General features: G+C 48.3%; 1 protein-coding gene across 3 annotated transcripts; it reads right to left on the bottom strand.

Annotated features, from left to right (window-relative positions):
• Positions 1-271: 271 nt before the first annotated feature.
• On the bottom strand, positions 272-27235 carry Mau2 (MAU2 sister chromatid cohesion factor). Of its 3 annotated transcripts, none has more exons than XM_021169273.2 (19): positions 26895-27235; positions 17555-17572; positions 17119-17184; positions 15497-15592; positions 14604-14698; positions 13251-13278; positions 12653-12808; positions 11667-11813; positions 11509-11599; positions 10541-10644; positions 10043-10120; positions 9696-9761; positions 7431-7517; positions 6447-6496; positions 6184-6261; positions 5964-6075; positions 4273-4363; positions 3601-3728; positions 272-3507 (listed from the first exon to the last, which is right to left on the bottom strand). In XM_021169273.2, the coding sequence occupies exons 1-19, from the start codon at positions 27186-27188 to the stop codon at positions 3340-3342; spliced, it is 1953 nt and encodes a 650-aa protein (XP_021024932.1). In that variant the 5' UTR covers positions 27189-27235; the 3' UTR covers positions 272-3339. The 3 variants fall into 3 exon arrangements, with proteins under 3 accessions (XP_021024932.1, XP_021024929.1, XP_021024930.1); XM_021169270.2 differs by having other exon boundaries at positions 272-3514; XM_021169271.1 differs by having other exon boundaries at positions 2507-3514; positions 7434-7517.
• Positions 27236-27253: the final 18 nt, after the last annotated feature.

Here is a 27253-nt window from a genome sequence, read left to right on the forward strand (position 1 = left end):
AATTTGTGGGTCTGCATGCTATGACATATATATAGAGATCAGAGGACAACTTGTGGGACCAAATTCAGTTATCAGATTTGACAGCAAACTATTTTACCCTCTGAACCATCCTGCCAACTCCTACCTGACATTTTTTCTTTTTAATTATGTGTAAATGCTGTAAGTGTTCAGGTATGTGTAGATGCCAGAAGAGGGTTGTCAGACCTCCAGAGCTGGAATTACAGATGGGCCATTAGCTGCCTGACAAGGGTGCTGGGAACTGAACTTGGGCCTCTATAAACTGCTGAACCATTTCTCCAGCTCCTGTTTTATTTTTTCAAAAACAAGGTCCTGTAGCCCAGGCTACCATGAGGATGCCCCTTAACTCCTGATCTCTACCTCCTCATTGCTGGGATCACAGGTACGTGTCACCTTGCCTGGCTGTGGGGCGTTTTTGCTATTTGGGATGGTAGACCACTCTCATGAGAAGCTTTGTGTGCCCAGCCAGCTTAGCACAGGCTGACGACAGACTCAACTTTCCAGATGGGATACCTGCTGTCATAGGAGGTAACAACCAGCCAAGCCTGAGGACTCATCTAGCTCACTTGCTCCAAACCCCACCATCCAGGGTTGGTGAGGTAGGACCAGGCCTGTTCTGACGATAGAGCCTTTAAGTTGACAAAGGATGGAGTGGACTCTACCTGAAATCTAGCTTAGGCAGACTCTGGAAGGCCAATATGCCCAGGTGTGGGGGATGAGACACATAGCTGGACTCTGAATCCTTTCGGAAAGGTCAGTGCTTAGGCACATAATGACATACCCAAGGCAGTGGATGCTCCTCCCTTGAGTCTTGAGCACTGGGGTCTTGAATTTTGGAACACCTGCAGTATAGTTCAGTTTGAGAGGTGTGTTTGCTGTGCACAAGGGCTTGGTTCCACCCCCAACAAAGGACAAAACTACAAACAAGTGGCTGAAGAGATGGCATGGTGGAGTGCTACCTACAGTCTCAGAAACTTGGGGTTGAAATGTAAGAATTTCCTACGTAAGTCAGTGGAGATCCTGAAACCAAGCCAAAAAAGCAAAACAAACAAATAAACAAACAAACAAAAAAACCCAGTCTAATCCTACAGTGGTAGCTCACACTGTAACCTTGGGTGAGATTTGGGGAACAGCAGCTACAATACAAGATAAGCCAGGGATAGTCAGTTAAAGTCAAATTTAGTCAACCACCTATTAGTAAAACCTGTCTAATTTTATATGGATTTCACCTGCAGTCAAGAGATAACTAACCCATGGAAAAGCAAAGAGCCTTCCCTACCCTGGAGCACAGGGGCTGGACCAGGCTCTCCTTTACTGGGTTATTCATATTTCATTGTGTAACCCTTACTGGCATGTAACTTGGGAGTGTTCTCCCATCTTAGCCTTCCAGGTGTGACAGGTGTGAGCCACCATGTCCAGCTGGTTTCTGCGGTGCGCCTGGGTACAGGAGCAAGCCTGTCTAGGGGCTTGTATGCTGAAACTGCAGGGTAGAACACCCTTCACAGAAGGTCCAAACCAAATATTGCATCAAGATAGGACCACAGGATAAAGCTATGGCTCAGCTGGCAGAATGCTAGGCTAGCAGCACCAGGTAAAGCCAGCACTATGGCACATGCCCATCATCCCAGTACTAGGGTGGTGGAGGCAGGAGAATCAAGAGCTCAAGATCATCTATGAACAAGAGATACTATCTCAAGAAACAAAAGCTCTAAACACTGCCCCTTCCAATCAAAACTCCAAAGCCAAAATCTAAGAGCCAGGCGCTTGGAGGCTGAGGCGTGGCACCATAGAGTCTTCAAAAGAAGCAAAAAACAACAAACAAGCAATCAATATCCAGCCAAAATCAAACAGAAAAAGGGGCTGTGGACCAGCTTCCTACCAGGCTGAGTTGATGAAGGGGCTATGCCTCTGCCTCAGGACTTCAGTCTATAGTAGAGGGGCTGCTGGCAAGGCTGGAGGGAGGGAAATGAAAAGACTGGGGGAATAGTGGTCCTAAAGGAAGAGACCAGCAAACAGACTTCTCACAGATCTCAGCTTACAGTTCCCGATTAAAGGCTGCTAAAACCAGGCAAAGCCACCATGTTTATGAAAACAAAACAAACCTCTCAATAGATGACATGCCTTCCGTCACTCAGAGTGTCACCTGTGGCTTAAGGGCTCATACAGGGCTTCAGTGAGCCTGGCTCTGGGCTGGCTCTTAGTAACTCTTGGGCTATACTACCTCTGTGTGCTAGCCCCTCTGGGATTTCCCCTCAATCTTTAGATGTTGTACACTGTGGTGACTGTGCTGAGGTCATGGAGGTGGAACCTCAACATTGACTATGGAATTTGTCATGACCCTGTGCTTAGCTTTCACATGCCTGAGATATGGACACTAAAAGCACTCTAACATCAGGACAGATGGCAAGTCGAGAGGTCCTTGTTTGAATTGCTGTATGTACAAAATGCCCTAGAAGCAAAAAAAAAAAAAAAAAGCTTAAATAAATAAGCAGGGCTGTGATGCAGGTATTGAGGGTAGGTCCCTAGGACCCAAGAGCTAGAGGAAGACAGAAGGGTTGGGAGCACCTGGCCATGGGCAGTGTCTGCCACATGGCTCAGAAAGGATGTCCATGAAGGTCTTGGAGCTTCATCCCTTCAGTCATGGCTTCCAAAGCTCTGAGAAGTGGTCTTCACATTGCTTGGTAAGCACCTGCCTAGATACCATGAGCTGGCAGGAATCACTGTGCCCCGTACCCCCCATTATTGTCACCCTTAGGGCAGCTCTCAAGCCAAGAGGAGCTGAGCTGGTCCCATAACTGCCCTCCACGGGAAAGCTAAATAGCTGCCAGGAGGGAACCCCCTCATTCAGGTCCAATGGGACTTCTGCCTAACGCTTAGGCTGGGCCAAGAGGTGCTGCTGAATATGAGCAAGGAGCTTCTTCAGGGCACACGAAGTCTCAGCCTCATCAACTGCACATGTGCACCTCTTCCCAAGCTCCTCCCCTGCACTGGGTCACCTTGGAGGACCACTCAGATTAAGAGTCTGACTTCCAGGTCCTCAGAAGTCCCTGAGTGCAGGGACACTGGAAGAACAGCAGACCGAGGAAAGTGAGAGCCATTACTCTCCCCTCTGCTTGCCCTGGGCTGGAGGCCACTTTGTGCAGTTGCACTTAGGTTCGGTTGAGCACTCAGATGATGCCCCTACACACACTGTCACCCTGTTCTTCTCAGGTGACACCCAGACACAGATTAGGCCATCAGTCCCTTCAATAGATGGCACTGAGTCCTGGAACAGGTGCAAATGGCTGTCACCCTCAGAGGCAGATGATGGCTCCAGCACTCTTAGGACTTAGCTCTGGACAATGGTGAGGGACTGGTGGGCACCCTGGTGGTTTTGTTCCCAGAGAGCTCCAGTGTTGGGTCCAAGTTGGGGACACAGGCCTCACAGAAGGCTGGCCAGGCTGGTGTTGGGTCCATTCTGAGCTTGGAACTGCACAGGGGGTGGGCCATCTGTCCACTGTGGGGAGAACACACATGAGTAAACCCCTTCCAGCTGACGATCCAGAGCCCGTATCCCTATGTCTGCTTCCCCACCCTTTATACCGTAATGAGGTTGTGCTCTGGGAGGCTGCAGGCCTCGATGTGGTCCTGCAGCAGCTGCTGTGAGAAGTTCTGGTGCATCTGTGCGGCCTCATGGGCATCCATGGCGTTCCCACATGCCTTGTTTAGGTCTGAGGATGGGGCAGGTGTCACTGTTCATCCCTGGGTGGCCAAACTCACACCAACCCAGGGGGGACAGAGTTACCCTCAGACATCCAAACCCGTCTTGAGATGCAGGAGGATCAACCACAAAGCCCTGAGCAGGAGCCCAGGCTCCACCTGCCAGAGTTCTTAAAAATCCCCTTGAAAGCAAGCTGTGGTGACTTGGCAGACAAAGGAATGTAAATTTGTGACTTCAAGATCAGCCTTGTTGCCAGGCAGTGGTGGCGCACGCCTTTAATTCCAGCACTCGGGATCGAGAGGCAGGCAGATTTCTGAGTTCGAGGCCAGCCTGGTCTACAGAGTGAGTTCCAGGACAGCCAGGGCTACACAGAGAAACCCTGTCTCGAAAAACCAAAAAAAAGACCAGCCTTGTCTACTCAGAGTTCCGGGCCAGCTAGACCCTGTTTCCAATAAATAAACAAACAAAAATAAAAAACCCTGGAGATACACCCACCCCTGCTTGTATGATGTCAGGGCCCTACAAGCATGCCTGGCAGCCTTGTTAACTCTCACCTCTCAGGAGGGCAGATGACCACAGCTGCACAGACATGTCTGGGATCTTGCTGGCCAGCTGCATGGCAGGTACCACCATGTTGTTACTCTCCTGCCAATCAAAAGCTAAGAATTAACAGTGAGGTCACAGACTCTATCTTCCATTTTATGTTCTGCTGCTCCTGGACAGACTCTTATTGCACCCTCAGAGACTACCTAAACTGGTCCTCTAAAGTACTCTTGTCCACCTTGGGAAAAACAAACTGAGCACTCTTGCCTTCCTCTGCACGTGAGGCAATGAATGGGCCATACATGTCTCTTGCCAGGTAGAGAAAAAGACAGCTCTGGCCCAACAACTAGAATGATTAAAACTATACATGCACGCAATGTCCCGAGGCCCCTGCAGTAGCAGCCTGTCTGAGGACACGACTGAGTGTGGAGGATTTGCTTCTTTGAGCTGCTTTTGTAGGCTACTGTGGGGATGTGGGGTCTTTAGACCTGTGACTCCCTCTTAGTAAATTTAGATTCTGTGTGTGCTGAGCTGCTGACCTAGGTGCCCAGCGTTCTCACAATGAGGCTAGGGGAGTCCTGGAGAGCAGCTTCCTGTTTCTGACCTCACACTGAGAAACCTGAGGGAGTTCTGAAGTGCAAACCATGCTCGGCTGACCTGCTCTACCTCCCCAGCCTGTGGGTCTGGGTACTTTCTGTGACAGAGGTTGAGAGCACTCACTGTTCTTGCAGAGTCCTCAGGTTCAGTCTTTAGTACCCACATGGCAGCTCACAGTTATCTAATTCCTGAACCAGGGAATCTGATCCCTGCTTTTGACCTCTGTGGACACCAGGCCCACACATGGTACATATGCAATCATTCAGGTAAAACATTCACACATAAAATAAGTAAATTGGGAAATACCCAAATAACAAATATTGAACGAATAACAAAAATGTAAAAGGCTCAAAGCAGATTTCAGTTCTAGGTGCAGGTTAATGGAAACAGCCTAACCAAATGCAGCTCAGTTGGGTTCTTCAGACCTTAACCTCCAACAGCCACAACCTAACAGACAGCGACCCTCCCTGCGCTCTGTCCCTGCTGCTCACCGCCAGGGTCACTCTGACTGCCCTGACCTCACAGGCCCTGCTAGCTCCCTAGTCCAGCTAACACAGGCAAAGGGAGTATTTTACAGAAAGCCATCGAGTGGGAAACACTGCTGACAAGCAGGCTTCTGGCCCACATTGCGACTCTAAGTGCTCCGAAGCACACCACAGCAGAGCTCCACAGAGAAACTAAGCAGTCTTGCCCATCAGCAGGCCACAGCACTAGGAACATGAAGGCCACTCCCTGCTCTCCATGGCCAAGTTACCCTCACTACATTTGACAGTAATTTCAAGTAAAAACGTCTTGTAAAGTCACGTGCTTGATGGTGCCATAGACACAGGAGGGTTTGACATTGTCAGTCTCATCTAAGGTTCTGAGACAGTCCCACGGGGCCACGAATTCCCAAGGGATGGTATGCAGAGAAGCCTACAAGGAACATGGCAGGATGCAGCTCTTAGTTCCAAGGCTTGTGAACCTGACACATATAGCCTGGAAGGGAATCCCAGGACCCCATGCCTTCCACACCCTGGGTTCCAGGACAGGAAATACCATGCTCCACAGTGCCGCTCCTCAGGTCTCGAGCTAGATTAGGTGCACAGGCTAGGTAGGGACTCACCCTGTGATTTCCCAACACATAGAAGATGTGACCTAGCAGCACGAGGGAGCAGGCTGTGAGGCGGTTCAGGTCCTCTGCATTTGACATCTTCAGAGTTTCTCGAAGAAACCGCCTGTAAGAGGAGACAGATGCTGACACCCTGCAGGTATCAGTCATAGAGGAGCAGAGGTAGTCTGAGGAAGGAGAGGCTAGCATACATGCTGTTCTGATCCAAACTTACTTGGCTTCGTTGTAGCGGCCCTGGAAGAAGGAGAAGAGCCCTCGCACGTAGAAGGCTGCTGCTCGGAGGCAGTGTGAGCTGCAGGAAAGCAGAGTCACAATTGGGCACAGAAAAAAGTTTCCAAAAGGCAGCCCCTGCACACCGTCTAAAGGGTGGGCTGCAAGCAGTGTTGAGTATGTATGGAGGTCTGGGGCCCACAGGAGCATATACCACCCCAGAGCAATGGGGGAGTGGAATGTCTATGTTGGACATAGGTGGCTCACCTGACCGGGAAGCTGTGGTCTGGGTTTATCCTCTCAAGCAAACTGTACAGCTGGTGGGGAAACATCAGTCAGAACTCCACCTAGAGGAGGCCAGGCCCTGAACATGCTACAGGGGATAGGGCTTCTTCCACTCTATGGAAAGACTGTCACAAACATGCGGCATGCCTGCCCTGACAGCCTCGAGATGGAGTGTTCATCTGAGGGAAGCATGTAGGAGACAGGGGCAGAGTGGGGACACTGGGACACACTGTATCCTTGTGACCCAAGAGTCCCTGTCAGCCAGGGTGGCAGAGGTTGGGTTTCCTGCTTCTCCCAGCCCAGCCCTGGAAAGTTGGCCATAGTTTGTGTAGACAAGAGATGATGGTGGCCAGGGGCTAGAATGAAGGCTGCAGAGGTCAGAGAATATGGGCCACTCTGGAGGGACTCCAGGGTGGGACTAGGGTCAGAGAAGAAGCTAAGTTTGTGGCTCTGCCTAGGAAGCCCAGATAAAAACACTTGGCTTATGAGGACAGCCCTTTGAGGATGGCCAATCTACCCATCTGGTTTGGGGCTGACGTGTGGCTCTGTGGCAGAATGCTTAGCAACAAGCCAGAGCCCCAGGTTGGATGCAAACTCCAAAAATTTTTTTTTGTCCTTTTGTTTTGCTTTGTTGAGATAGAGTATCTGTGTAGCCCTCACCATTCTGGAATTTGCTCTATGGACCAGGCTGGCCTTGAACCCAGAGACCCACCTGCCTCTGCCTCCTGAGTGCCTGGATTAAAGGCATGCACTGTGACCACCCAATGATGTCTTTTTGTTTAAGTAAATAAAGATTGAGTGGCTTAGGATGGGACAGAGGCCACATGGCTGCAGAAGTGCTATCCCAGTTCTGACCCTCACAGAACACTACACATGTGGGCATTTCTAAGGTCTATGGATGCCTAGGACACCCTTAGCCCCCACAAGAGATGGAGAAGGATACCGAACATGAAGCATGTCACCTACTACCTCTTGGTGTCTATTTCCTTCCCGTATATACACACTCGCAAGGTTGGTCACGATGAAGGCCCACAACTCCTGGTGGTTGGTGAGCTGGAATGAAAGATGGGGCATTTAGGAGGCTAGCCTCACTGTCACACCCTGTTGGGGCCTGACTAGACACAAGAGCTGCACAATGGCTCCTTTCAGACTCAATCAGCTCACTCCAAACCCAAGCACAGTGTGGAATTAGCTCCTCCTCCACTGGCAGCGGCAGGGTGGAGCTAGCTATTCTGATCCTGCCAATGACCAACAGTGGATAATGACAAGACTTGATCTCTACATAGTCCAGGCTGGCTTGAAGTTCTCTATTCTTCTGGCTCAGGGTCCTAACAGCTAGGACGACAGGCCTGGAACCGCCCTGGCTTGCTTTTGCTTTGTAGTCTAACAGATGTACAGGGAGGCACGTTGAGCATGGTCTCTCCACTGAACCACTGATTATGGAAAGTGAGATGATTAAGATCCAGGTGTGGTGGTGATGGCTGGTCATTCCAGCACTTGGGAAGGAAGCTGAGGGAAGGAAGCTGAGGCAAGATAAAAAAACAAAACAAAACAAAAAAGCAAAACAAAACCCCTTTTTTCCCCCAAGTCAGTGTTTGTTGGGCTGGAGAGATGGTTCAGCAGTTAAGAGCACTGACTTCTCTTCCAGAGGTCCTGAGTTCAATTCCCAGCAACCACATGGTGTCCCACAACCATCTGATGCTCTCTACTCATCTGATGCCCTCTTCTGGTGTGTCTGAAGACAGCAACAGCATACTCATATACACAAAATAAATAAATCAATCTTTAAAAAAAAAAAAAAAAGACCATGTATGTCTCTGAACTCCATATGTAGACCAGGCTAGCTTCAAATTTACAGAGATCCACAGGTCTCTCCCTCCCAAGTGCTGGGATTTGTTATACCACCACACCTGGCCAGGCAAGATCAGAATTTAAGGCAAGTTGACTGCTTGTGCAACTGAGATATACTGTCATGAAAAACATAGGAAGGGGCTGCAGTTTGGCAATACAGTACTTGCCTGGCATGTGTGAAATTTTGGGTTCAATCTCCTTAGAAAAGCCCAGATGGAAAGGATGTGAGAGTCTAAGCAGCCTGGGCCCTCTGACTCCAATTTCCTACAGTTGTGGTCCTAGCACACAAAAGGCCCAGGGTTGCCTTTCCCGACCTGAACTGCAACAGCATTGGGGTGTTGGTTGTGAATAACAGGAGGAGTCTGAGTTTGAGGACAAGGTTGGTGTTTGTCTTAGCTCCTCTCCATCCATGTACTGTCCAGAAGACTCCCTTCAGCACATGACTTAAGCATTGTGCTGCTGAGCCAAAGCCACATACAGAAGGTAAGACAACTTCTAAGAACAAGAGGTTCCTGGCACATTGCAGAAGGAGGGCTCTGGCATTGCAGCAGGAGGGCCTGGAGTCTAGGGAGACAAGGGTGGAGCCAAAGGAGTGGGCAGCCAGTTGACTCTTCACATAGCATCCAGACATATAGCAACCAAAGAGGGGAACTCCTATCCCACAGTCAGAGGGATGCTCCAACCACCTTGCTCATAAAACATAACATGCTCTATAAAATCTCTACTGAGGGCTCCCTGGGGAATAGATTAATAGCCTCCTTTCCTGCAAGGACACTGAGGCCAAGGTAGGGACATCCTTCCCTAGTCCTGGGCCAGGTGAGCACAGTGGGAGTTGAGTTGTCCCTAGAGGCAATTGTGCCACTCCGGGAGAAATGGACCAGCTTCTTAGGGACTAGTAGGTCAGTTGTCTAAGTGTGGGTGCACTGTTGGGGACCCAGCCTCCCTGAGGTAAAACCTGACCTCTGTTCCTGAGCACCTATCACAGGACTTAGGATAAGGGCACATCTCAGTCACTGTACATCCACATAATATGACTCTACCAAACCCCAGAGCCCAGATGACTCCAAGAGCACCACACACTGACCTAGTCTGAGAATGTCCTAGAACTTAACAGGTGTCAAAATGGCTACCCAGTGTCCCTGTACTCCTGATACATATGTCCTTTCCTCATATCTTTCCAGGGTAGCCAAGAACTCTTTACCCTAGCCACTTCCCACCCCAAGAGGAACTGTGTCACTGTTGTGGCCACTGTCAGGCTAACTATAGTAGATGTGGGCTCAAAGTTTACAGCTCTTGCAGCAGACCTAATCTGGTCTCCATGTTTTTTTTTGTGTGGCAGCCAACCTTACACCATATTGTTACTCAGGAAGCCAGCCTTACCCGAAGGGCTGTGGTAAACTGGGCTTCAGCATTATCCATGCAGTTCACGGAGACACAATACAGGCCCTGAAAGGACAGGCATACATGTAGGGCTCAGGTCAGAACCAGGGCACCTGACCCAGTGACCATAGGCAAGCATAATTTTTACTGGGCCCTAGGATGAGCTTCAGGCTATTATAAAGGACCCCTCCCCACAACAGAACAGAGCTCATGTTTGGATGCTGCTTGGGTAGTATCACAGGGTTATTTACTGGAACGCCCAGATTCTTTCAGGGTGGATCACATCCTTTGCTAGGTATGCGCTGGATTTTGGCAAGAGTGGGGTCCAGTGCCTGGGGCATACTCACCAGCAGTGTGTGCAACTGGGCAGCATGGTTGGAGAAGAGTCTAGGGGACTGCTGGCACAGCTGGCAGACCTGGGAGATCTGAGGAGAGAACCAAGGTGCCTGTTCTGGGACCTGGCACTGGGGTGCAGCCCCAAGGCTGGAAGACATGCTCCCATCTACTTGCCAAACTGGGGTCAAAGTCCTGGCAGGAGGAGCCACCACATGGAGAGGGTGACCCTGATCTCCTTTCTCCTTGCACATGCTGACCTTTGTCCCAGTTTCAGGTTATAAAATGCCTCTCCAATGTTCTCAGGAAGGTGTGCATTTTGTTGACATGGGTCCCAGTCATATCCCAATGTTCCCTGAGCATACAAGTTTTAGGGAACCAGACTATTGGCTTTATACTGGATTCTACAACCCAGGCTAGAGCAGTAACAGTGAAGTCACTGTACCCTCCCCTCTTGACACCTGTGTCCACACCCAGACCAGCTCCCACATCCTGCTCTCTGTGCTTCCTACCTCCTGTAGTGCAGTGGCTTTGTGGCCTGTGACAAGCCGGCACATGATGATGTGTTCCAGCAGGATCACTTGGAAGGACGACAGGATAGGGCTGCAGTCCAGCACTGGGGACAGGAGGCAGGGGTAAACATGCAAGCATGGTACCACCCAGCCCCACCCACATCATCTAGATAAGGACATAAGCTCAAACCAATGCCATTGTGAAGCATCCCAAAGCTAAGAAGTCCCCAGTGGATAAGGCTCAGGTAAAGCAGGAGCTTATCAAGCACAGGTCAGGTCCTGGCTTGAATGCCAAGCACCAAAAGCCACAGGAAACTCCGGGCTGAGCACTGCATTACATACAGGTCATATCTACAGAGGCTGCCTGCCACTCCTGCTAAGAGCTCAAGAACCTTCTGGGTGGGTTCTCCAAGATGTCTTCAACTGTGCATGTGAGTGGGACAGAGCTCAAGCCATGGGGAGCTCAGGCACTTCCTGGCAACCCTGCATAGAACTCTTTTTTTTAAAGATTTATTTATTTATTTTATTACATGTAAGTACACTGTAGCTGTCTTCAGACACTCCAGAAGAGGGCGCTAGATCTCGTTACGGATGGTTGTGAGCTACCATGTGGTTGCTGGGATTAGAACTCTGGACCTTTGGAAGAGCAGTCGGGTGCTCTTACCCACTGAGCCATCTCACCAGCCCTGCATAGAACTCTTGGGTGAGGAAAATTTGTTGCCAACACAGCTTAAGGAAAAGAAAAGCACAGTTCCACAGGCTCAAAGAGATTAAGAGGAAGGCTAAGACAACATGCACCCAGGATGCATGAAATAGTCAAGTGTGTGGCTAGAACCCTAGAATCTGGAGGATTCATACATAGTAGGTAGGTGAGAGCTAGGTTCTGACTCTGGCCTCCCTGAACATGGCAATGTCCTAATGTCAAGGAAACTTGGGACTGCTGGAGTCCCCGCCCAGGCAGCACTTACTCTTAAGCTTCTCCAACTGCATGAGCGCCTTGTCTGTGTACTTCTGTGCCTTTTCCAGGTAACCAGCCTGCATCGAATGCATCACTGTGACCTGCAAGGAGACAGGTGCTGGTCACAAGGCTCTCTCCCAGCCCGGGGCCCAGGGTGGCAGGACTCACCAGGTAGACGAGCACACACATGTGCTCCTTGGGCAGCCAGTGGAAGAGGTCAGCAGGGTTGCTGGGCAGGATTTCATCATCATGTAGTGTGGAGATGGTCTGGATGCACTGCTGCAGCTGCTTCAGGCACGGCTTGACGCTCTTCACCTGTGGTGTGCAGGCCTCAACATCACACCCCAAGAGGCCTGGCAACCTTGCCCAGCTCCTGGATGGGGACTCTCCTACTGCAGGAGCTCTTCTCCTCAGGTCTTGGCCTCCCAGAAGCCAGGCTTCACGGAGGCAAGAAGTAGTTACCTCCCACAAACAGAAACCCTGTTAGCACTGTGGCTTCTGTCAACCCTCCTGACATCCTAAGCCTCTCAGGGACAGCTATGGTTCTCAGCATTCAGGGACAGCTAAAGGCTGCCATGTTTTTACATGCTGAATGAGGAGCTGGGCCCAAAGGGAATACAAGGAAGGCCCTTACTAACAAGAGGTTCACTGAGCATTTCTTGGGTCCCCACAACATTGGCCTACCACTAACAGGGACGTATGAACAGGAAAGGGCAAAGGCAGGAAAGGTAGCTCCCATTACTCATAGGCTGAGGCCATCACATAAACACGGGTGTCAGGTCTTCAACACAGCCACACAGCCATACCAGGGTCCTTATCGACCCCCACAAAGCTGCTGTAAGCTGGGAAAGGGAAGTGTGTAGCATGTTACCCTGTTTTGTCTTCATGGCTTCCACAAACTTCCTTCAGAGGCCTCCAACCATGTGTGCACTCAATGAATGTGAGGCCATAAATTCTTCCTCAAACGAGGATAGGCCCACCAGGATAAAACTGCTCTGTGGGCACCTCTATACTTGGGGCTACGTCATATAATATGAAGGAGCTACCAACTGTGCTAGAGCAGGACCCCTGCATGTATGTTTGTGCACTCACAAACATGCAACAAGATCATATCATGAGTAAACTCTCTCCACAGACCTCGAGCGACAACATACCTGCCCAGCATCCAGGTAATGGGTCACCTGCAGCACCAGGAAGAAGACACGTAGTGACTCCTTCTGGATGGGGTTGCCCTGCCAGTTCTCTACAATCTGCCCACACAGTGTGAGCAGTGGGTGTACCTCTTGCAGTTTGCGCTCCATCAACAGCAGCTAGAGTTGGGAAAGAGGGGTGGTGCATCACTGTTACCAGTCCAACAGCTGAGAACCCCACCCCCACCCCAACCCCCCCAGAGAGCAAAGCTGGATGCATTGAGGTCAGGTGTGGCAGCACTTGCCTTTAATCCCAGCACTTGGGAGGCAGAGGCAGGCAGATCTCTGAGTTTGAGGCCAGCCTGGTCTACATAAAGAGTTTCAGGACAGCCAGGACTACATTGAGAGACCTTACCTCAAACAAATCAAACAAAGCTTGAGACAACAAAGAAACTAGGGTACAGGTGGCTCCACAGCAGGCTTTCTCAATAGCACATCTACCACCTGAAACCTCAGAGCCCCAAATGAAGCCTATCAGGGCACAGCCCCTGCTTTTGTGTAGAAAAGCCTGGGCAGGTGGCCTCATGCCCGCAACTCGGCTGCACACCCAGCCTGAACTTACCATTCCCTTGCTGAGCAGGAATAATGCCCTGAAAAAGACACAAGATATCAGGTTTGTAAGGCACCAGGATCAATACGGTTGCTCCTCAGGGAGATGTGCTTTATTTATAGGACACTTTAGAGTGTGCATTTTGTTCTGATCTATGTTTACATCTTGAGGAGGGCAGATGCTGGAACTGATCTTAGGGTCTTACACATGCAAGACAGTACTCTGCACTGCACTATACTTCCATCTTAACTTTGAACTTTAGCCTGGTCTATGTATGGAGTTCTAGGCCAGTCAGAGCTACATAAGGACAATACACGTGTGTGCCTACATGCACAAGTGCACCACTGGCATCCAGGTGCCATCAAGGAGGCCAGAGGGGAGCATCAGATGTTGAGGAACTGGAGTTACAGGAAATTATGACTCCTGATATAGGTGTAAATCTGAGTTCTAATGTGTGTGAGAGAAGGGAGTGCTCCTAACCACTGACCCACCCTTTCAATCTTGAACTTGGGATCCTCCATCATCTACCAGGTGTGCCCACTGCAGCTTCTGTAGCTCCTGTTTTACATGATGCAGACACACTTCTGAGCATCGCAAAAGAATAGAGCAGAAGATGGCACCCTCAAGTCACCCTAATGTTCCAACTCAGCAGAAGTGGGTCTGGCAGAGGACAGAGGAAGCAGGGACTGGCTTGGGCTGTCACCACCTCACCCATGCTCTTCGCTATGCCCACCTCATGTCTCTCTCAGGATTAAGGACATGAACTTATAAATGGGCAGTCAGTGCCCTCCCTTCTCTGTCAGCAGGGTTTTTGTGGCCTCTCTCAAACCCCACTCCATGGACTTTCCTAAGGAGATCTATGTACACACTGAAACTAAGGACAGAAGCTCCCACTGCAGGGGAGGGTGGTTGCTCATACCAATGCCAGCCCACTGCACGCAGGCGGATAAACAGTGAATCACACTTAGTTATTGAGGAGGCACCTGTGCAATAAAGCCTGTGGTTGGACAAACCCTACCAATGCTTTCTATTTCAAGAGATTTGGAAGTGTGTGGAAGTGCAAACCTGTCACCCCAGCTCTTAGGAGGCTGAGGTAAGAGGATTAAACCAAGTAGCTGGGGTCATTCTGGCTATAGTAGTGATAGCCTGTCTAAAAATAAATACCAGAGAGAGAAACTGCCCCAGCCTTCCCAGCTAGAGTTCACATGACATGAACTGATGGTCACTTGGTAGGATTGACTCTGTATGGGTCATGACACCACAGGCTACCATCACACACTAAGGTGCCATGTTTAGGATCAGTAGCAGGACAGCCAAGCTCTTTACAAGTTAGAGAGCAGGAGGAAAGGGGTGGGCAAAGCCTACCTTGTATATTCAGATCCCACCACTCGGGCATACTCAGCCCCCACGCCTAGGAGGTCACAGGCAGATACCAGGTCCTTCTCCAGTGTGTGCAGTTGCTAAAGTAGAGAAAAAGCAATGACCCTGGCTGTCAATGCCAGTCCTTAGAACTTGCCTCACTCAGTGTGTCTAAATCTCCAATATCAGCACAGTTACTGCAGTGATGGCTTGGAGTTTAAGCACCAAGATAGCCAACAGCACTAACTGCTCTGGGTATAGACTAAGTCATGCCTTGTACTCTGTCACTTTTGTACGCAGAGCCAGCAGTCTAACTGCTCTGGGTATAGACTAAGTCATGCCTTGTACTCTGTCACTTTTGTACGCAGAGCCAGCAGTCTGAGCTCTGAGGTAGACCCAGGGCACACCAGGTAAGGTACTAGAACGGGCTCCCACAGAGCAGTAGTCTAAGGATGCTTTAAACCCAGAAACCTGGAAAACTGAAAGAGCCCACATCTGATTTTGGTCCTTAGAAGGGACCCTCCCATGCAGACACTCCCTTACACACAGAGCATCATCAGCTCTGAAAGCTGGGGAGGGCAGGGAGCTGCCCAGTCCATTTCCTCAGCTGCACATGGGAGGCAGCAAGGAGACAATATGAACACAAGAGCATTAAGGGGGGGCCTGAGGGAAAGGGTGAGTCAGGGAGACAGGGGACATGACAGATGGCCAGGTCAGGGGCAGGTAAACGTCAGTCAAAGTCATTCAGGTGCCCAAGAAAGACGTGCAGGTAGGATATAGGAAAGAAGAGGTGACTGACAGAGTGGAATGACCTGTCCCTCTATGGCAGCCTGGAGGCCCCTAAGAAGAGCCTGGCACTTGAGTTTATGTCCCAAGGTTTCGCTCACTCCTGTACTCACAGCGAGCTGGAAGAGCAGGCGACAGTGCCAGTATGGCGTCTGTTGTGAGATCTGGATGGCTTTCCGCAGCAGTGGCTTTGCTGCATCCACGGAGTTCTGAAAGGAAATGGTTTCAAGTTCAAGGAGGAGGAGGAGAAGAAGGAGGAGGAGCAGGAGGCAGAGGAGGAAAAGCTAGCAATCAAACTGAACCCCTGATACAGCAGCCACAGTGCCTTGCCAGCGGGCCAAGCCCCATCTTGGTCACTTTCCAGGGTGAGATGGCGAATGCTATTACAGTGTATTTGTTTCTCGGGAACAGTGTACATGGCTTCTGAAATTTCTTCTTGCTAGGCCAGTCTAAGCTACAGGGTGGCATTCCCCCCCCACCAAGACAGGATTTCTCTGTGTAGCCCTCACTGTCCTGGAACTCACTCTGTAGACCAGGCTGGCCTCGAACTCAGAAATCCACCTGCCTCTGCCTCCCGAGTGCTGGGATTAAAGGCGTGCGCCACCACACCCGGCTAAATATATATTTTTTTTCAGAGTGGCATTCTTTAAAAGAAAAAAAATTTTTTTTTGTTTTAGTTTTTTAATGTAGAAGAATAAAAACCAGGTGTAGTTATGCATGCCTTTTATTCAGCTGTCAGGAAGCAGAGCAGATCTCTAAGAGTTTGAGGCCAGCCTGGTCTACAGAGACCCAGGACTTCCAAGGCTACCTAGAAAAAGCCTGTCTCACACACAAAAAAAAGTTATAATATACACCACAATAGCCTCTCCTTCAGACAGGTATGATAGGCAACATTACCTGGAATCTCAGCACTGAGGACACTGAGGATGGCTCTGTGGTTAAGAGTACTTGCTGCTCTTAAGAGAAGACCTGGATTTAATTCTTCCTAGCACCCACATGGCAGCTCACAACCTCTGTCACTCCAGCCATGGAATCTCATGCCCTCTACTGAACTCTGTGCACAACTGGCAAGGATATAGTATATTTATACACATAAAACACTTATATCCAGGGGGAGAGATGGCTCAGCGGTTAAGAGCATTGACTGCTCTCCCAGAGGTCCTGAGTTCAATTCCCAGCAACCACATGGTGGCTCACAACCATCTGTAATGGGATCTGATGCCATCTTCTGGTATCTCTGAAGAGAGCAATGGTGTACTCGTCATATATATAAAAATAAATAAATAAAATCTTAAAAAAAAACCCACTTATATCCATAGAATAAAAATAAATAACACAAACTTAAAGGGTTGAAGTGCAGTTTGTTGCTGGAGAGTGTCTACTTAGTACACATAAGTACCTGGCACTACTCTAGGACTGTAAGAAAGACACAAGGAAAAGTTACACCTTAAAGAATATTGGACAATGGTGCTGAGTCACTTCTATTAGAGTAGGTAGTATACTTCAGGAGGGGACAAGGACAGGGACACGCAGAGCTCAGTGGCACTGTCTGTCTAGCCCAAGTGAGGCCCTGGCTTCTATCCCCAGTCCTGAATGAATAAATACAGAAGTAAGGGAGTGTGAGCAAGCCATGTACATGGGTCTCTGAGGGCTGAACACAATGTGAATGACTACCCTGCTGGGAACCATGCTCTCCTGCTAGACCCTGCTTTCAGAGCTAGCAACACATCCTCACCTCTTGACAATACAGCTCTGACAACAGGCTTGCTGCCTCAAATTTAACATCTTCAAACTGTGGGATCTGGAGAAGTTCAGTTAAGGAAGTACAACGCCAAGACATCTCTTTAAAAAGGGTCACAGCTCCAGGTAAACCCTCCCCTCCATGCTGCAGGGCAAGCAGAGGAGGCCGATTTGGGGGAAAGGGGCAGAATGAGGACCTTGCTGCCCAGAGACTGGTGGCTGGCTTCCAGGGCAGCTAGGGTACATAGTATGCCAGAGAAAGGGACCTTTCCAGCTTTTACCATGGGCTTTTCATTCAAGCAGAACATTCCTCAAGAACACAGTATAGGACATGGGGGTATGGCTCAGTGGCAGAACATTTGCTTAGCATGCCCCAGGGGCTGGGTTCCACCCCCAGTATGAGTACCCCTCAAAGTACAAGAAAAGGATACTTGCTGTGATATCAACCACTGAAAGAGAAAGAAAAATGATTAATTAATTTTGGGGGGAAAGAGGAGGGTCAAGAAAAAGTTTCTCTGTGCAGGCTGTCCTGAAACATACTTTGTAGACCAGAATTGCCTCAAATTCACTGAAATCTTCCTACTTCTGTCTCCTGAATACTGGGATTAAAGACCTGAGTCACCACACCCATCTAGGATTAATTCTGAGGCAAATGCTTGGTGCCTGGTTATACTGAGCTTATACTAGTGCTAGCATAGCATGCCTACTACCAAGGGCAGTGTGGGGAGAGACAGCATTGCGTCCCCTGCAATTTGGTTCTGGGATGGAAGCTACATGGCACTTGGGGGATGCCTAATAAAGGGTGAACCTCTCTTCCTAACATCAGAAAGCAGCTAGGACTCCCATCTACTCGAGGGAGGGAACCCCAGGGGTATCTTGGCTATACTCTACATTTCAGCAGGGCTGATGATGGTTTGGCAGAAAGACTGGGCATTCAGCAAAGCTTTGCCTGAGGAACCGGTTACCTCAGAAGTGCCTGAGGAAGTAGAATATCAAAGAGGCTTGAAATGGGCAGAGCTAGCCTCAGAAGGGGACTGCTAGTGTGGTCATACAACTGGCCAATCTGAGGGATGTACAGCAAGAGATTCTGTCTCAAAACAAAACCTGGAGAACACAAACCTGGAGAGATGATTCAGTTGTTGTGTTTACTGTTCTGGCAAAGGACCCATATTTGTTTCCCAGCACCTACCATGTTGGGGTAGCTCACAACCATTCATAACTCCAACTGCTCAACACTTTTATCCTCTCAACACCTGCATGAAAGCTGTACATACAAACACAAGCACACACATAATTAAAAATAACTACCTTTAATCCCAGCACTCGGGAGGCAGAGGCAGGCAGATTCCTGAGTTCGAGGCCAGCCTGGTCTACAAAGTGAGTTCCAGGACAGCCAGGGCTATACAGAGAAACCCTGTCTCGAAAAAACAAAAACAAAACAAAACAAAAACAAAAACCAAAAACCTAGGTGGGCATGGTGGTAAACACTTGTAATCCTAGCACTGGGGAAGCAGAGTCAGGTGAATCTTTATGACCTTGAGGCCAGACTGGTTTATATAGGTAGCCTAGGCTAAAAAGTGAAACCCTGTCTCTAAATAATTAAATAAATAAATAATGGATGATTCAGAGGGTCATTTTTGACTTAGGGAACCATTGTGTCTCAAGCTACATGTTTCAAGAAAACTCCGGGCCTGGAGAGATAGCTCAGCAGTTAAGAGCACTGACTGCTCTCCCAGAGGTCCTGAGTTCAATTTCCAACAACTACATGGTGGCTCACATCCATCTTTAATGGGATCTGATGCCCTCTTTTGGTGTGTCTGAAGAGAGCAATGCATAAACATAAAATAAACAAATCTTTACATAAACATAAAATGCATATACATAAAATAAACAAATCTTTACATAAACATAAAATGCATATACATAAAATAAACAAATCTTTACATAAACATAAAATACATATACATAAAATAAACAAATCTTAAAAAAAAACCTCTTTGGTAGTATGCCATGCAGTGTTCAGTTATTGGATATTCAAGGATAACACTGACCTGACAAGCAAGGGTGAAACAAACAGTTACCAAAGAACTGACCTCTGAGAGGAGTTCTGACAGGTGTAGAGAGGCAGTCTGGGCCATCACCCACCCCACTGTGTCCAAGGGCTACACAGGATGGGGCTTTTTTTTTTCTTTTTCTTTTTTTAAAAGATATATATATTTTTAAAAGATTTATTTATTTATTTATTTATTTATTATATGTAAGTACACTGTAGCTGTCCTCAGACACTCCAGAAGAGAGAGTCAGATCTCGTTACGGATGGTTGTGAGCCACCATGTAGTTGCTGGGATTTGAACTCCTGACCTTCGGAAGAGCAGTCGGGTGCTCTTACCCACTGAGCCATCTCACCAGCCCTAAAAGATATATTTATTTAATTTATGTATGTGAATATATGTGAATCCACTGTTGCTCTCTTGAGACACACCAGTAGAGGGCATCAGATCCCATTACAGATGGTTGTGAGCCACCATGTGGTTGCCAGGAATTGAACTCAGGATCTCTGGAAGAGCAGTCAGTGCTCTTAACCACTGAGCCATCTCTCCAGCCCCGGATGGGGGCTCTTGATGCTGAGCTTTGAAGGCTAGAGTAGGATTAACTCTTCTGTGTTTTGTGCAGGAGGTGCTCCAAACACAGAAGAGCCAGCAAGAAAAGAACCAAGACCTAGGAAATACCTGGGGTTGCAAGGCTGGTGGTTTAGTGCCACTCATAGCAGTGGTGGCTAGGAGTGCACCCCTGGGTGTGGAGCCTGACCCAATGGGGGAAGAATCAAAATCCTGGCCAGATTTTTTTTTTTATTTTTTATTTTTTGGTTTTTCGAGACAGGGTTTCTCTGTATAGCTCTGGCTGTCCTAGAAATCACTCTGTAGACCAGGCAGATTAAAAAAAAAAAAAACAAAAACAATTTTTAAATACTTAATTATTTATTTGTGTATTTATTTACATGATTTATTTACACATATGCTGATGCATTCAATAGGCTATGGTGTGAGGGTGGTGGTCAGAGGGCACCTATGGGAGTTAGTTCGTTCTTTCTACCGCATTGGTCAGGCTGTCATGTTTGGCAGCTAGCACCTTTACCTGCTTAATCATATTGCCAGCCCTACTACATATTTTTAGGATTGGCTTAGACAAGTATTTGTCATCCAGCATTTGAGAAGTGGAGACAGAAAATCAGAAGTTCAAGGCCAATCTTAGGTACACAAAAGACTGGGGATGTGACTCAGTTGGTAGCATGGCTGCTTAGTACGTATAAGACCCTGGGTTTCATGCCCTGTCCCTCACAAACTGGACATGCATGCCTGTAACGCCAGTACTCAAGAGGAACTTCAAGGTCATCCTCAGCAACATAGTGAGTTTAAGGAAACTAGCCTAGATTGCCCAAGATCTTTTCTCAACAGAAAGCTGTCTTAGAGCAGGGACTAGCACAGAGGAGGAAAAAAAAAAAAAGAGGCTCTAGTGTGACCAGAAACACCAAGGCTGCCTCTTGGACCAGCAATAAAGACAAAGGGAGTCACAATGAGAAGCAGGGTGCTGTTGGCCAGTAAAAGGCAGAAGGCAGGAGGAGACTTCTCTGGTCAGCTCTGGAGGCCTCCTCAGAGCATCAGTAACTTCCCAGGACCACAGACTCACTGTGTTCTTTCAAATAGGCAGCTGCAGGATGAATCCAGAAATCACAGCCAGCCGCCAGGGAGTGGGGATCCATTGCTTCAATTTCTTCCATGTCTGGGCCATCTCCTCACAGAAAGGCCTCTGTCCTTCCCACTTAGGTTTCCTTGTGGCTGTCATCTGCCTATTTAGTCATACCTTTCTTTCTGAGCCAAAGGTGTCTGCTGATAGACATCCTCTCCTGTGCCCTCCTCTCTGGACATTTATTGCCTTTCCAGAAACTTCCACCACCCTATGGACCTCCACAGTCTTCTCAGGACATCTCAATCCCCTCTTGGAACTCTTCCTCTCATATCTCCTTCTGTCACCTTCTGTGTACAGTCATCCTCAGGCATTGCTGAACTGACAAGGACATATTCTAAGAAATATGTTGCTAGGTGATTTCACAGTAATGCAAACACCAGTGTGTACTTTAAGTCAGCCACATTACTAGGTGACATAATGTCGCAGGACGTTTGCAATTGACAACATGTCTTTATACAACCCATATCGTCATACACAATGGAGGATGTTAGGTAAGGCCCATGAATAGCCTCTGTCAAGGTTGTGTCTCCAGAGGCTGCTTCAGGGTAACACTCCACAGGTACTTGGGAAACATTTGTCTCATGAGCAACAATTGCACTCACTCACATACATTCCTTGAAGAAACTGGACTCAGAGTCATGCCTGGACATCATCTGAAGATGCCCTGGCACTATTTCTCCCCCTTGAGGTAGGGTCTTTCTACATGGCCCAAGCTAGCCCTGAACTCCTGCCCATCTTTCCTTCACCTGCACAGTATTGAGGTAACAGGTGATGAAATTCAGGACTTCTTGAATGCTAAGCAGGCATTCTACTTAAGTGAACTACATCTTCATCCCGATTTTCCTTAAATTTCTTGAGACAGGATCTTATGCAGTATATATAGCTTGTCCTTAAAGTATAGAGCTGAGCCTTGAGCTCCTACTTCTTCTGCAGGCCCACAATATTAAGTCCAGCTACATTTATTTATTTTTATGTGCTAAGTGTTTTGCTTGCATGTATGTCTGTGTACCAGGTAAATGTAGAAGCCAAAAGAGGGACTCAAATCTCCTGGAACTAGAGTTATAGACAGCACCACTAGATGCTGGGAATTGAACCTGGGCCCTCTGGAAGAGCACCAAGTGTTCTTCTCAACTACATTTTAAATCCCATGGACATGTGAGGAGTTTTAAGTAGTTTACCATTTGGACTACAGCAATGAAAACATATGTGAAACAAAACTTAGTAGGCTGGCAAGCTGGCTCAGTGGTTAAGAGCACTGACTGCTCTTCCAGAGGTCCTGAGTTCAATTCCCAGCAACTACATGGTGGCCCACAACCATCTGTAATGAGATCTGATGCTCTCTTCCGGTGTGTCCAAAGACAGCAACAGTGTACTCACATACATTAAATCAATCAATCTTACAAAAAACAAAACAAAACAAAAACAACCCAAAACTTAGCAAAATGTACTCTATAAATGGTGATCATGGTATGACATTTACATCTCCATGAATCTATGTCTAAACTTTTGCAAGGCTAGCAAGATGACTCAGTAAAGGCACATGTTACCAACCCTAAACACCAGACTCTGATAACTGGAACTGACATGGTAGAAAGAGGTAACCAACTCTCTCCTAAGTTGTCCTCTGACCTCTATACATATGCTGTGTATTGCCCTACTTCTGGGCTGGGGATATAGCTCAGATGGTAGAGTGCTTGCCTAGTACAGTTCTGCCTTCCATCCTTGGCATCCACCTAAAACCCATGCATATACCTATAGCCTCAGCACTGAGGGAGAAGCTGGAACATAAGAATTCCAAGACCACACCTACAAAACTCATTTTGAAGCCAGCCTAAGATGAATAATGAGTCCCTCAAAGAAACAAACAAAAGTAAAAATTACACAATGTATCCTAACTCAGCTGTTGTGCTGTATAAGGCTCAAGAATTGTATCTCTTCCTTGTGATATTTTTGTTTATTTTGTTTTTTTTAAAAAGCAGTCGAAATAAGAGCTCTTTAGTTCACAGGGCACATGGCGGTTGTTAGCTCTCCAGAATCCATCCAGTGGGATTGCTTGAGGTCTCCTTTTGGACATAAGAACTCTTTAGTTCACAGGGCACATGGCGGTTGTCAGCTCTCCAGTGGGATTGCTTGAGGCCTCCTTTTGGACTTGTTGTTTTCTGAGGTGGGTGCAGTGTCAGGTGCTACCTGTTATTTCTGTTGACTTGTTTTTTTGTTGTCACTGTTGTTGCTGTCTTTACTTTCTCCCTTTGAGACAGGGACTTACTATATAGCAACGGCCAGCCTAGAGCTGATTTCAGAACCAGGCTTCATCCAAGTCTCAGATCCACCTGCTTCTGTTCCTAGGATATTAAAAATATGTGTCGGGCTGGAGGGATGGCTCAGTGGGTAAGAGCACCGACTGCTCTTCCAAAGGTCCTGAGTTCAAATTCCAGCAACCACATGGTGGCTCACAACCATCCATAATGAGATCTGATGTCCTCTTCTGGTGCATCTGAAGACAGCTACAGTGTACTTAGGTATAATAATAAATAAATCTTAAAAAAAAATGTGTCACCATCTATCTTTTGCTTTTTAAACAAATATGTGTTTGTGCGCATGTATGTAACACATGTATGTATATGACCTTATCCCATCTGACAATCTTTGCTTTGTGTGAGTAGGTGTGTGTGCATATGCAGCGGAATGTGGAGGTCAAGCATCAGGCTCTGTATATTTCCCTTATTCCCTTGAGAGGAGGCAAACTACTAGACAGCAAGGCTTAGTGTTCCACTTGTCTCTGCTCCTCAGCAGCCACTACACTGGGGTTCCCAATGGGGTCATGTGCAAGCACATGGCCATGTCAGATCCTTCCCATGGACACTGGGATCTGCACTTGGACCCTCTTTTTTTTTTTTTTTTTTCTTTTCTTGAGATAGGGTTTCTCTGTGTAGCCCTGGCTGTCCTGGAACTCACTCTGTAGACCAGACTGGCCTCGAAGTCAGAAATCGGCCTGCCTCTGCCTCCCAAGTGCTGGGATTAAAGGCGTGCGCCACCACCGCCCAGCTTTGCACAAGATAGTGGCTTATGGACAAGGTCCTAGGGCCACTCCAAGGACAATAATGTCATTTAAAATAAAACTCAGGGTACATGAATGGAGGAGCAACTGTGACTAATAGAGTTTTAGAGGTATTAAGCTGGGGTGACTTATGGAGGGCACAATGTGATGCTGTGGGAGATCTTTCAGGAGTCAGTTTTCTGTTACACCAAGGGAAAGCACTTCACAAGGGTCAGGGTTTTAATTACTGGTCTCAAAGCCAAGTGCTAAAAGAGAGCAACTGCAGGCATGATTGCACGGGGCTGTGTGGATGAAATAAGAGGACACACTGACACCCAAAGAAACAAAGGGGAAAGGAAGGTAGTGGGATTAACTGCCCTGAACAAATAAGAAAAGAACATTTCAGAACCAGCCAGGCCCTGGCAGCCTCCGGCTTGCACCTACACTGAAGCCTGGCACTTGGCAGGGTCAACCTCACTCACTACTGCCCTGGATGCTCCAGTCTACTGCTGGTCCCAGGCACGCCTTGTTATTGACCTGGAACCTTGAATGGGCTCACTAGCTCACACCATTCAAACGTCATTCATACAAATAAGAGGCTCCCTCATCCCTACATCAACTCTATCCCTTCCTCTGGTCCAGTGTCCATAGCTCTTATACTAATAGCCTTATTGACTGCTAGTCTCACTAAAGAAAAAGCTACCATGCGCAGGACTTTTCAGTCAGCTCATACCCAGACAGTCCAGGACAGCTTGACACTTGGTGGGAGGGGAACAAATACCTCCTAGATGAATGAATAAGACAACAACAGCAAAAAGCACTAACACAAAAATGACATCTTATTCTAGTACAGAAACTAGTGATCATTAAACTGAGGGGACTAGAGAGAGATAGGTAGTTAACAACACATATTACTCTGCACAGGACCCAAGTTTGGTTCCCAGAAACTCCAGGCAGCTCACATACAATTCTAACTCCAGCTCCAGGGTACTCAGAACTTTGATTTAGTGGGCACAACATTTAAGAGCATATATCCACACATATAATTAAAAATAATTATATCAGCCGGGCGGTGGTGGCGCACGCCTTTAATCCCAGCACTTGGGAGGCAGAGGCAGGCGGATTTCTGAGTTCAAGGCCAGCCTGGGCTACAGAGTGAGTTCCAGGACAGCCAGGACTATACAGGGAAACCTTGTCTCAAAAAAAAAAACCAAAAAAAAAAAAAAAATTATATATATTTTTTTTAACTCACAAATATGATGAGCCCAGGTTTTTGGTTTTTTTGAGGTAGGGCTTCTCTATGTAGCTCTGGCTGTCCTGGAACTCCTCTGTGAACCAGGATGGCTTCAAACTCAGAGAGCTGCCTACCCCTGCCACTGCCCAGCTCAGGTTTCATCTCTTTTTTAAATGTATGTGAGCACACTGTAAGCTGTCTTCAGACACACCAGAAGAGGGCATCAGATCCTAGTACAGATGGTTCTGGGAATTGAACTCAGGATCTCTGAAAGAATAGTGCTCAGAACTGCTGAGCCATCTCTCCAGTCCCATCCCTGGTTGGTTCTGTTGAGACAAGGTCTTCTATGTAGCCCTGGCTCTTTGGCAACACTCACAGAGATCCATCTGCTTGTCTTCTGAGTGCCAGAATTAAAGGCATCTGCCACCATACCCAGCTCTTTTTGATTATAATTTTTTTAAATTAATGGTATTATTTGTTGTGTATGATGTGTATGAGTGCAGGCAAATTTGGAGATCAGAAGGCAATTTTTGAGAGTGCTCACCTTCCACTCAAACTCAAGTTATCAGGCTTGTGCTGCAAAAGCCTTTACCCACAAAGTCATCTAAGCAGACCTGCTTTCTTTGAGATATTCTTCCTGTGTAGCCGAGGCCAGCCTCTTGCCTCTACCTTGAACATGTATGTATCACAGGTATGTGCAAACTATGCCTGTAATCTCAGTACTTGGGTGGCCAGGAAGGATGACTGCTGGGAATTGAGACCAATTCTTTGCTACATCATGTAAGACCTCGACAACACCCCCAACACAAAAACAAAAACAAACAAACAAAAAAACCCCCAAACTTCACACAGTGTGGTCTTTGCTAAATCACTTCACCTAGCTAAGCCTATACAGTTTCACTCTTGAAATAAGGAAGTTAATTGGTTCAGTGAGAACTAGAAGCTCTAACTATGCACAGTGTGGGAAACAAGAATTTTGATCCCCTCCTGAAGGCAATTTACTTAGACTGTCTGCAGGTCAGAACATTAAACATCTGAATAGTCAAGGAAACAAAGATAGGAAAATGGCAAAAAAGGAGGCGGAGGTGTGGAAGAGACACAGTTGCCATGAGAAGAAACAAGTCTTACTGAGAAGCCGAATGACAGCTACCTCTTCAAATTCTGTGAAGCACCAAGACGTCACAAATCAAGTTGGAGGCGGAGTGGGGACTCTTTCAAAGATGGACCATTTCACGGTGGGAGAAGCCACCAACAGTAAGACTGACCTCCAGACCCCCGAGGTGCAAGTGACTCTAGAAGCTACTTTCTGCACTTCACGTCCTCACAAGGCAACAACGTTCAACAAGAGGCTGAAGGCCTCACCATCCCCAATATCCATGCTACAAGGATGGGGACACCAGACCTAGACACCTGACTGTCAGAAGTCCTGGTCCAGCGACTAGGAATGGCACTTTCAGATTTCCTGCGACCTCGCTTTCACACGTCAGGGAGCTCGCATCTCTTCCTTAGGTAGGTGCTTCTAGGCTGACGCTCTGGGTCCTGTTCCCGCGGCCACCCGACTAGGAGGGTCCCCGATGCAAGCACCAAGTAGCTGCGGAGGGACAACTTTCCCGGTTCCCGGGTGAGAGGGCGTGGCGGAGCCGCGTCTGTCACCGCAGGTGAGGGCGAGGCCTTTGGAAGTCCCAAGCCCGACGAGGCGGAGAGGATCGAGTCCCCGGTACCCGCGGCCCGCCCGCCTGGCCCGCACACTCACCGCCTTCTCCAGGTGGCTGCGCGCCTGCTCGCTGTTCTTCGTGTGGTGGTAAAGCACCGAGCCGAGCTGCAGGTGCGTCCGGGCCTCGATCCGCTGAGGCGGCTTGAAGGGGAACACGGCCTGCAGGCAATGAACGCACAAGCGGATCTTGGGGGGGCTAGATGTTCGGAAGTGCTCGGCGAAACCCAGGAGAGCCAGATACCATGACTCGGCTGCCTCGGCCTGTGCGGCCTGTGCGGCGGCAGCCTGAGCTGCAGCCGCCGCCTGCGCCGCAGCCGCCGCCTGTGCCGCCATCTTGGCCTGCACAACAACAAGCCGCCTCCACAGAGAGGCGGAAGCACCTTGAGGGGCGGGGCCTG

Source organism: Mus caroli, chromosome 8 (genome assembly GCF_900094665.2).
Source record: "Mus caroli chromosome 8, CAROLI_EIJ_v1.1, whole genome shotgun sequence".
Taxonomy (NCBI): Eukaryota; Metazoa; Chordata; class Mammalia; order Rodentia; family Muridae; genus Mus; species Mus caroli.